The sequence below is a fragment of the Semicossyphus pulcher genome, unplaced genomic scaffold (genome assembly GCF_022749685.1).
Source record: "Semicossyphus pulcher isolate SPU_LCO1_2020_fin unplaced genomic scaffold, fSemPul1.0.p SCAF_11, whole genome shotgun sequence".
In the NCBI taxonomy this organism is placed as follows: domain Eukaryota; kingdom Metazoa; phylum Chordata; class Actinopteri; order Labriformes; family Labridae; genus Semicossyphus; species Semicossyphus pulcher.
Genome location: NW_027211615.1, coordinates 24689277 through 24701326, shown reverse-complemented (window position 1 = coordinate 24701326; position 12050 = coordinate 24689277). Strand labels below are relative to the sequence as shown.

Here is a 12050-nt window from a genome sequence, read left to right as displayed (position 1 = left end):
TTGGCGACTATTTCTATCATGTTTCTTATTTTATCCGTCCAAGATCCTCGTCCACGATTGATTACATCTGAACTCCTCGTCCTGTGCCCCTCCGGTTGTGAGCAGCGTCTCCACACAAGCTTGTCACAGAAACACACACGCACGCAGAGAAAGGACTTAAATTGAGACCTTCTTATGATACTAGTAAAAGCTTTTAAGGGCAGCTGTGTAGTTGTACTCGCGCCAAACTGAACGCATAATGTGCGCATGTCACACGGTTGTTCCGATTAAATGCGTCAGCACATGTAAACACCAGATCACACCAGGTCACACCCCATGTAAACAGCTGAAATGAGGTAACCCCTCCTAAAGGTGCCTGTTCTCTTTAGTAAAATCACAAGATGTTCATTTACAAACATCAACCAATGATCTCATACCTTACGGCAGCACACTTAATTTGACATATGACAAATATTTGTTGTTCAGAGACATTACACAGAGCAGGTGTACCTGGATGTCCCTGTACGTCAGCAGCAGGTTGATGACGATGTCGACTGAAAGGCACTCCACGTTGTCGAGCCGCTGCTGGATGCGGCTCAGCTCGGCGGCCAGCTCCATGCCGGTGTACAGCTCCCGAGCCTTACGGATCTCATTCAGGATCGTCTCACGGAAATACTGGCTGTGACGGAGGCAAGAAACATTACAGATAAATAATTGTCTTCATAATAAACCGCTGCATCATTATCACGTCACGTCATCAAATATTTTTAGGTACTTCAGTTTCTCCTAGCGGGGCAATTTTTACACGACGGGAGCACTAATTAATTTCCTCCTCCTACTGTTTTACATCATTTCAGATCATTAACCAGTGAGAGGAGCAATTTCCTGCTTGTCTGAAATTAGTTTTTCCAGTTAAAAATTATTACAAATTTTGTGACGAAAAGTAACTACAACACAGTTTTTGGTTTAATGTACTAACCAATATTTATAATTGAAAAAGACAGGGCCTAATAAACCCTATTTAACGTCTAAGTTTCAACAGATCTTTATGGAGGGCAGCATTAAATTAGGACTACAAACTGAACAGCTTTCTGTACAAACACAAACTTGAATATTATTCACTGGTGCTCTGTGATCTTTAATGTTTTTGAGAGAATAAGAAACACTTTCTAAATATAAAAGTTTACAATTTGTTGTGACTTTCACTCTTTAAATGTTTAATAACACTTTCTGCTGAGGTGCTTTTAAAGATTACACTCAGTCACACTCACTGCCAAACAGGGCCAGATATTGAACCTAAAATAGATGTAACTGCATAAAATCTGAAGTGTATCAAGTTAATATGTTATTGTTTTTTTTAATTATTATTTGTTCGTTTTCTATTGCCATTCTTTTTTCATGTATTAAAATTTCTGTTTTTCATTGTGAGTGTTTGATTCTGATCTTGCTTTGTTCAGCACTTTGGGCTGCATCTTTGCATGAGAGGTGCGACAAGATAAGATAATCCTTTACTGATCGCCAAAGGGGAAATTCCAGTGTTGCAGCAGCACAAAGACAAAATAGCAGGTATGTAAATACAATATAATAATAAGAATAGATAAAATATATTGAATAAAATAAGAGGTTAATACAGCTGTTATACAAGTAAGAGTAAGTGACGAATTAAAATGACATGATATGGGTAATAGCAACATTTTAGTAGGATGAAGTAAGACAGTGTGATATGAGGTAGAATGTTTGGTACAATATAAGGTGCAGTATAAAAGTGGCTGGTGGTTTTGAATATTAAGCGAGTACTATAAAGTAATATAAAGGTAAATTGCAGCAGTATAGGTATATTGTATAGTATATGCTATACAAATAAAGTTATTATTATTATTATTATTAAGCTCTGAAACTCTATGATTGTCTTTTTTGCTTATTTTTAGGCCATATTTTGAATCACCATTTTGCTTAGTTAACCTCGTGTTAGATAATCGTCCTTAGAGATTTCTGCATGTTTTTATTTATTTATTAAGATAATTTTTTTGGCCTTTTTGTGCCTTTATTGAGAGACAGAGAGGACAGTGGATAGTGTCGGAAACAGGGGAAGAGAGAATGGGGAATGACACGCAGCAGAGGTCTGAGGGTGGGAGTCGAACCTGGTGCCGCCGAATCAAGGAAAGCAGCCTCTGTACATGGGCCGCATGTTGTAACCGCTAAGCTTACAATTGTGAAAACTGAGTTGTAGAAAAACTGTATAAAAAAATCTAAAACCTAGTCTAAACCTTTCAAGACATCCATCTGCTACAGATTATTGTTAATCCCTACTCTTATTCGTCTTGAACTTGGTGCGCCCTTACAGGCAGGTTAAAGCCAAAAAGCAAAATAACTCGAGACAAACTCTACTCACAAAATAAATTGGTTCAACGTGAGTTGGCTTTGCTAAATTAAATTTGCAGGTTCATTTTCTTCAAAATAAGGTTATTGAGAAAGTACAGTTTTTGTATCACAACCCAGAAGTCATACAGTATCATCTGACAATCTCTCCTTAATGGAGGGAGAACAATAACTCAGTACATATCTTCAGTTCACTTAATAAATCAGTTCCATGTGACTGAAATTAAATTAGCTTGAATTAAACTTCATTCATACTGGGATTTGGCGACACAGACACTGGTTGATCTAAACAGTCTAGCACGGTTCTAATGCCACATAGCACAACAAATTTAATCTGTACCATGTTGGTTGTTATTAATAGCCATCATAAATAGAAGTCCTGCTGCTTCACACAATGTACTGAATGCATTGTATTCAGACAGCAGTGATGGCTGAGCTGAAAACTCTGCTGAGCTGTTCTAAAAGTCCTCCAGGAAAAAAAAGTTGTATCAAAGTGCACATTTTTCTTTTGTGCCTGAAAAAATACCCTGAGTCACTTTTCCTGGAACTGAGCTAAAGCTAACCGGCTGCTGCATCGCCTGTAATATTACTCCAACATCTGAGGGGGAGATACACGTTTTTCTCTCTTTAAAAAGGTGAATCACTAAGCAAGGCAAAGTTTCGGGAACCACTGCATTAAAATGATGACAGCAGGTAAAAATAGGAAGAGTGGGGTAATAAAACAAAGGCCTGTTCTGTTGAGAAACAAAACCACACGTTAGCTAAATTACTTTATACAGGAACTTAGATGACACACACTATAAGGGCGTCCTCATTAGACACGCAATTACTTGGTAATTCAAGTAATTCATACACCTCACCCCTTAATTATCCTTTTCCTGAGGAACCTTTGCTTTAAGGAAACATTTTCGGGCATTTCACACGTAGCGTATGCCTCTAAGCACCAGTCACATTACACTGCCGAGAGAGGAACTTCTCTGTTAGCAGGAATAGCTTTAAAAAGAATTCTACTTTTGCTTCCCCATTCTCAAACCCACTGACTTGCTCTCAGTGTTTAATTATTTCCTTTAACAGTAGCAGGACATAAAAATGTTGCCGGGGAATAACCGTCTACCCCTGTTTAGTGGAACAAATTATGCAAAATACGGTTACTAGCCTATTTATTTGGTGATTAAAGCCAGAGTTAAGACTTGTTGGTATCTGTTTGACCATGTTGAGTGAGAAATTATTATACCATAGACATTTTAATGTAGTTTTAAAAAAGCACGACAAATTCTGACGGAGAGAACAACTAGCTAGCTAAAGCGGGGGGAGATGTATCCTTTGCTTCACGTTAGCTAGCTAAAGCTGCAATTAGATTTCTTCTTACTATTTTATCACTAGCTGTGATCAATAATAATAGATATTCACTTTTTATGAACCAACAAAACCCAGTATGTTATTCCTCATCACTAAATGAGGCAGTAGCGTAATCCAATAATGATTGAAAAGCCCAGCTAGCATTAGCTAGCTAAACCCATGCTTACGGTAGCTGACGTTAGCTTCACAGAGTAGCAGTAAGCTAAACTGCCTTGATAGCTTTTGACAAGAGGAATTTATGTGATTTAGAATTATAAAGCCACCTTTACATTATTATACTATAAATATATTAGATTAATTATTGATTCAATGTTGTTAATATTTATATTACACTAGCAAAACAGAGATACACATTTTGTTTGAATAGATAGAAAGGCAGAATGCAGCATTTTTTAAGGTTTTATGTAGCATAGATTTATAATCAGCTTAACATGGATAAAATTACAGCATTACAACCTAATGTCTCTGTTACTGGAGAGTATGAAAATATTTTATCTGCTGAACTAAACAACAGGATGTTTATCATTTAGCACCCTTGCTTAACAATACGTGTTATCTATTTGTCACAATAATGAATATGCATGAATAACCTGTGTGTACGGGGGCGGTAATTATGATTTATAAAACATTAAAGCATCAAAATCAAGTACAGTGTATGCCAAAATTCTGTTGAAGTATGCAGTGTAAAACAACACAAATATCAGTTTCATTCCCTCACTGTACTTACTGTGAGTTTGCCTGCGACACTTTGAGCAGCTGGACGAAGCGGTCGAGCAGCGGCATGCAGATGGGTCCCAGCAGCATCTCGAAGCTGGGCTGCATCAGCTCGGTCAGGCCCTTCATCAGGCTGCTCTCACAGCAGTACACCTTGTTGTGTGGCGTCACCATGTACGGGATGAAGGTATAGTTTGCTGAGCATGTCTGTTGAGACAGGAAGTAAAGGTAATCAATGTAAAATGCATTAGTGGAGTGTTTCTTGTATGAGTCAATGGGTTTTGAGTGCAAAGGCATGAGCAGTAACTTAGCCAAATGTTAGTGTATTATTTGAAAAGAATCTCATTAATTGCGACCTTAAAGGACCCAAACTACACCCAGTATCTGGTTATGAAATCGTCTAACGCTCAATAGCTCCACAGTAGTTTGTAAACTGACCTTGTGGAGACATTCTTTGTTAACTACTGATGTCTTCGCCTTGAACTATTCTCATTCCGTGCCAGCAATATTTGACTTAATGCTTAACACACTCGCGCTGTTAAAACCCTTTGGACTTGACACATTCAATAACCTACATGTGCAAATATTAACAGTAAATGAGGGCAGTTTGTGTGTGTATCTTCTTAGGCTAAATCGATGTTCCCTCTGCCAAGGAGGTAATGTTTGCAGCACTGTTTGTCTGTCTGCACTTACGAATTACAATTACGAAAAAACTAATTGCTCCAATATTATTAAAGCTCCGTGTAAAGTTCACTTGAAATTAAAGTGATATATCAATCAAGGCATGCATCAGTGGAATACATCAGTGGGTATTTGCAACAACTGGCAGTTATCAAACGTTAAAGCGATAATCTCCAAGATTTTCATTTAAAAAAATGTTAAGTCACTATCTAATGCCTAGCTAGCTAATGCCTTTGCATTTGCAGTATTACAGACTGGGTGTCTGTGGCGACTTTCATGGGAAAAATCACAAGCAGCGCCCAGTTAGTGACGCGTTTTCCATCAGCCAGCAGTGGTTGGTCTGCCAGAGAGGGTAGGCGGAGCTAAGCTGGCTGCTTTTCCGCTCTCTGCAAGTGTTGCGAGTAAACAGTAATCTACTACGGCTGAACAAACAAAGAAAAGATCGATGACTACAGATACAACTTCAAAAATAAGTGAAAATCCAAAGAAAAAGAAACAAACTCGACGCTCAGATGAAGCAAACAGTCTGAAAAGGAAAGCGACCGTCAGCGAGGAAAATCAAGAGTTACAACCGGAGCCAACCGTGGACGTCACACATGCAGCACTGTCTGGATATCTGGGAAGTGTGCTCCCACAATAGTGTGTTGTGAATGTAGTTATGCTAATATTTGGGCACAGTATATTATTAATAAAAAGTTAAATGTGTCATAAGCAGTAAAATATCATCATAGGTGTGCACTAACTGTAAATAGAAATAATCAATTACCTGACATTAAATTATTTACCAAACACACACTCCAGTTGTTAGACCCTGTATAGTAAACATTGCATTGTATATGGAGGAAGCAGGTTGTCAGGAGGAAGTCTGAGCCGTTTCCCTTGTTTGAGACGGTTACAGGTAATGACATGAGGCTCAGGATCTGATCTGTCTGCACTGACAATAGTGTTTACGTTGCGTTGCCTTCACTGAACCAGTCTAAACAGGCAGCAGGCAGGGTGGGAGATGTGCATCAGTGGTGACAGCCCCATTAGCAGCTGCTGTCTTATAACCACAAACACTTACAGCAGTGCACTTACAGATTCCTTCTGTTCATACAGCGTCATGAAAACCAAGCAGAAACAGAAGTCTTGCTGCTCACCTTCTGCACAGCTCAACCCTGTTATTTCCTGCAGCTGCAGGAGTAATTTGGTTTCGAGTCTGTTTCAGTTTTAGCTGCAGATGTAGCACTAAGAGTGTGTAAGTTATTTACACAGCTCTAATGCAAGACATATGTGTTTTGTCTGGAGGGAGATTTCTGTATCTGTATTTGTTTTAAGTTCACAGTGCTCTCAAGCAGCGGTCGTGATGCTCCTGTTGCAGTGGCCCACCACTGCTGAATAAACACTGAGAAAACACGTGCATGTGGTGTTTACAGACAGCACAGAGAGAGTGAGAGAGAAAGAGAGGCAGGAAATCCACTAGTGACATCCTCGAGAAACCGCCGAGATCTTTTCAATGCGAGCTATTCCCAGAATGTCAGATGTGTAGTGAAACAAAAACATGAGAGCGTCTGAAGGCGGTTGGGCTGCTACCCAGCTGCTTCCTGACGGCTTTAATAATCTAGCATGGGTTCAGCTTTTCAGCAGCCTCTTTGAGAAACCAATCTGACTGCCAGGAGAAAAATGAAAGGAAGGTGTGGCGTTGAATAAATGAAAGCCATCCGCAGACTTCCTCTTGCGCAACAGTGGTTCATGACATCACCTGTTGCTGCAGTGTTGATGCATGTCGTTTAAAAATAAACCTGTGACCCTTAACTCTGTAACAGGTTGCAAAAATCCTGAAGCTAAATTTAGCTCCTTTGTGTGTAGGTGTGATTCATGCCGTGCAAGGAGATCCGTTGGCAGGTTTGTTTTCAAGGCTGATGCATATTTCAGAGAGGCTGCAGGTCATTGGAAAACTATCCTCCGCTGAACTCCTGCAGGTAACAAGTTCCTCAACTGGGAGTGAAACACATTCGACTGCACTTGCTTACAGGGATTTTGGTGAATCTGACTGAGGATGACTCAGTTATACAGTGAGTGAGTCATCTGGTCTGTTAGCGTTGCCGATGGTCAATCTGTCCATTTGCAGATACAGCAGACGAGTATTGGAGCTGCATGCCCACGCGCTCACCTTCACAGAGATAAGCACACAGCTTTATGTGAGCACTTAATTTATATGACTCGACTAACAGTCAGTAACCAATTGAGGAAGTAGTCATCACTTTCCCCAGCCTGTGATCCCCTCCACCCATGCCTACAGCTCTAAAGGTTTGACCCTGTGAGCTGCAGCTGCAGGTTTAGTCAGTGGGTAGCTCTAGTCAGTGAATTACAGTGAAACATAGCATGCAATCACACTAATTGGATATACACCAACAAAGGCTAATTACCAGGATTTCGACTATCATGGTGGGTGGTTAAATGCACATAGTTAAATACAGTTAACAGCACATGCTTATTTATCAGGAGGGGATAAGCAAATTTACGCCTGCAGATTATATTTGAAAACATCTGTTCTAATGACAGAAAATTAATGCATTTGCATCAGCACAGAGGGTACTTTAGAGCAACTGAATGTTGGCTAAAACACTGATTGTATAATTATTGTTTAGCTAGCATAACTTTAGACAGTAGGCCAGTCAAGTTTTGTATTTTTCAATGTTTTAGTGGTGCATAGTAATCTCAAGATTTTTGAGGACTTTTTAGAACTGCAAAAAACAACATCAAAATTGTAAGGAACAGATTAAATAATGTTTTTATCTGCGCTGAAAAAAAGCTACAAATGTTAGCATGCCCAGTTTATCAGCTACAGTAGTAATCTAACATTACTTACACAAAATAGCATCATTAATAAAACACAATATTTGAGGGGGCTGAGACTATACCACAGAAGAGTAATATTTAGGTATATATCTTGCTCTGTGGGGAGGTTAAAAACCCAACAACCTCAGACATACTTGTTGGATAGTGGTTTCAAAGGTTCTCTTTTCTCCTGTAAAGGTTGACATACTTTTAAAAACAGTGACGACAAAGATAAAAGCTAACCTCTATGTTGCTTTGCTGTTTTTATTTGGTATCTAATCATTTTAATGTCATTTTTCACCTGTAATACTTTGCTATAACAATACAGCTAACTAGCCTCATGCTAACATATACAGTGAGTGCAGTTAAGCTAGTTATTAATATCTTATTTGTGTCTGATGTTTTGCCTGGGAGGCCTTTTAGCATAATATCATGTATGTTATTAAATTAATATTAAGGACCTTTTTTATAGGGTTCTTGTTTAAAATATTTATAACAACATTCAAACGTCACTCAAAGACTTGTGGAGTTGACGATAGCTTAATTACGCTGCTAGCTACAGGCTACAACTGGCATTACAGCCAGCCCCAATGAAAGGTGGCTTTTTTTGTTTACTTCTGCGTGATATTGAAGATCTATTCATAGTTTACTACAAATTTTAAGCAGTAAATTTGCCATTGTTTGTCATTGTAATGCGCCTTATGAGAACAAAGAGCTTGACAGGCTTAGCAACAGAAGGCTAACAAAGCGGGGGAGTTAGCATGACTGTCATTTTTCATTGTTTCCTGTGCCTGTCATTGCCTACTCTCTAATTAAACAGTGTTTATATATACTTTAGCTTACTCACAGAAAAGAAGCAAGGTCTGATTATAAGAGTTAATTGTTTAAATGTTTTGTTTCACAGACTACAGCAGGCTAAAGTGTTAAGCTTTTGAGATTGTGCTGAATTGACCCGGGTTGTTGCTTCCACGAGTCTCATGTTCACTTGAGATGAATACATTTATATGATTATTGATTATTGAAATGTATTGAAGACTGGAAAGGTTTAATCTCAGGAAAGAATATGTATTAAAACGGATATTAGAATATTGTTAATCTTGGCACATGCAGAGAAAAGCTCTTCACTGCCTTCAAAGAGATGCAATATGCATAAATGTGATCAAAAACTGCCGATATTGCATTTTAAGTACACTTACCAGCACCACAGAGGGCTGAGTAAGAGCACATGCACCAGAGCAGAGGGCAGTTAAGTGCCTTAATAGAAATAAGAAAGAAAGAGAACAAAGATGGAGGAGCACATAAGAGAGATCAGTGGGCTCACACTCCCACACTGAGAGATAATCAGCCCTCCTCACACGGTGCGAGTCAGTGTCAGGGATCGGTACGTTTCATGCAGCACGGAGCCACATCCTTACTCTGAAAAGCTACTTAGGAGAGCTAAGCCTTTCATCTCACACATGAACTGGACTCTTGGATGACCGTCAGCTGGATCCAACGCTGCTGCCTTAATCACAATTAATAGTTGAATCAGTGGATTTAGAGAAAATGACTCAACAACCATTTTGATGAGCAATTTATTCTGATTTATTCTGAAGCTCTTTGTTTTGAATTTTGTTGTTATTTTTTGTGAAAGCTAAAGATTTATTACTTACAGCTTCTCCAATGGGAGGATCTGTTTATTTTCTCAGTTACACACTGCACTGATCGCCTGTCAATCACAGGGCTGACACATACACTCAACTTTACACTCCCACTCACACCTACGGGCAATTTTAGAGTCACCAATGAACCTAACGAGCATGTCTTTGGACTGTGGGGGGAAGCCGGAGTACCTGGAGGGAACCCACACATGCACAGGAGAGAACATGCAAACTCCACACAGAAAGGCCCACTTCATCCGAACTGGGACCCAAACTAGGTCCCTTCTCCCGCTAACCACAGTACCACCGTGCAGCCCTCTGTTATATTATTGTTAATTTAATTCCCTTTGAGATTTGAACTGTTTATTGGAAAAACAAGCAATTAGAAGACATCACCGCTTGGCTCTGGGGAACTGTTTCTGACATTTTATTAACTAAACTTCATGTAATAATCTCCAAGAATTTTCATTTAAATATCTATCGCTGAATGAGGTAACACAATGGTGACTGAGCCCATGGCCCACTGATGAAAGCCTTTGCATTTGCAGTATTACAGACTGGGTGTCTGGTGCGAGCAAAATCACAAGCAGCGCCCAGTTAGTGACGCGTTTTCCATCAGCCAGCAGTGGTTGGTCTGCCAGAGAGGGTAGGCGGAGCTAAGCGGCTGCTTTTCTGGTCTCTGCAAGTGTTGCAAGATAACAGTAATCTACTATGGCTGAACAAACAAAGAAAAGATGGATGACTACAGATACAACTTCAACAATATATGAAAATCCAAAGAAAAAGAAACAAACTCGACGCTCAGATGAAGCAAACAGTCTGAAAAGGAAAGCGACCGTCAGCCAGGAAAATCAAGAGTTACAACCGGAGCCAACCGTGGACGTCACACCTGCGACACTGTCTGGATATCTGGGAAGTGTGCTCCTGCAATTACTGTTTATCACCACAGGTGCCGCCAAAGAGAACAAAACTGAGATCTTTGAGATTATAACTTTAAAGAAATAATCATTATTATATTATTATATTATTATATTATTTGCTTTTGAAAAAAGGTTCCATCCACTGACGTAACAATAGTAGTAATGTAGGATTGGTCCTGCACACAGCTGTTTTAAAGTCACTGTTTCCTCTACATATCTTGTACACAGCACATTCTCAGAGACATTGCTACAAAGAAGTTAAATAGTGCACATTTCCAACTAAAATATAATATATAATTGTGTTGACTCAACACCTGTTTCAGTGAGTGAATCTAAATCAATGTTAAATTGCATGAGGAACTACATCCTGCAATGCATCAGTAAAGAACAGGATATCCTTTAGCTGTAATGCAGCACCTTATTTGAATGCTGCAGTTTTTGCAAGTCAAACTTTAAATGCTTGTACATCTTCATGCAGCTCACGCTCATGCAGTGGCTGCAACTCATGAAACGTCCCTGATCTGAGAAAAACATATGTAAGAGAAGATGTTTTCATTTTACATTCCTGTGAAACCAAACATTCATCACAGCTTCTCAACAAAAGCGAAAACCTTTCCAACACCAGGAGGAGAAACATAAGGTGTTAGACACTGTGCTGCTTGCACGTTGCAGAAAAGCATATTCTTTGCACCACATAATATGTGTGATGTGTGAGCAATGGGTGAGTAATGTGTGAGAGGCAAAGGCGAAGGAGAAAAAAGATCGCTTTGTGTACTTACAGTGTTCTTCTGGCAAATTATGTCCTGTAAGACGAGAAGAGAAAATACATTTAGACATTTAACAAGAACATTTTGTCCAAGGGGCAATTTTGTTTTGGACCCTGTGTTGCTGATTAATACTTCAAATAATGGCACAAAATGTAATACCTGCCTCGTCTCTGAGTCAGGCACAGTTCATGAAGAGGACATCGACTTTGTGGGAGTTTGGCTGCTAAAAACTGTGACATTATAGCGCAGAGTATTGGTTTTAAAGTAAGTGATTTTTAAAGTCAGAAATGCACCGATGACATAAAAGAAGATGTCAAACATAAACTTCAAACTGACATGTTTTGGTTTCTAAATATTCAAAGAGGGTTTTGCAAACATTTAATGAGGAAGGAAATGCATTCAACATGTTTGTTAGGCGTTGTCTTTGTTTGCAATGAAACTGCATGTAGCACTTTTTACATTAAGCCTATGCAAGGTATGAAATGTTTGCCCTGACGATCCCTGGGTGTGTGCTTAAAGATATTATTGAGTCATAAAAAGATAATAATCATTTGCACAATAAAATGTCACTTTTAGTTTTATTACAAGTCAAAGGAAAAGAACTTGGCTCTGAATCAAGCTTCACTTCCTGTTGAAATTGTTGTTGTAATAATAGTATCTTAAGAGCCTTTCTGTGGTATTTGGGGGCGGTAGTGGTTTTTGTCTCTACAATCTTACAATCATTCCCGCTTCATGCAGCAGTTCCTGCTTAAAGAGGGGGTATTGTGCTGTTTCACATTTTAAGACATATA

At 39.1% G+C, this 12050-nt stretch overlaps 1 protein-coding gene across 1 annotated transcript in view; it reads right to left on the bottom strand.

Annotated features, from left to right (window-relative positions):
- map3k5 (mitogen-activated protein kinase kinase kinase 5) overlaps window positions 1–12050 on the bottom strand; it is a 96781-nt gene that overhangs the window by 53833 nt on the left and 30898 nt on the right. Inside the window, exons 3-5 of the mRNA XM_069655400.1 lie at window positions 11272–11295; window positions 4445–4638; window positions 490–658 (exon numbers count right to left, since the gene is read on the bottom strand). Coding sequence (XP_069511501.1) covers window positions 490–658; window positions 4445–4638; window positions 11272–11295 — 387 coding nt within the window. The remainder of the gene's footprint in view (window positions 1–489; window positions 659–4444; window positions 4639–11271; window positions 11296–12050) is intronic.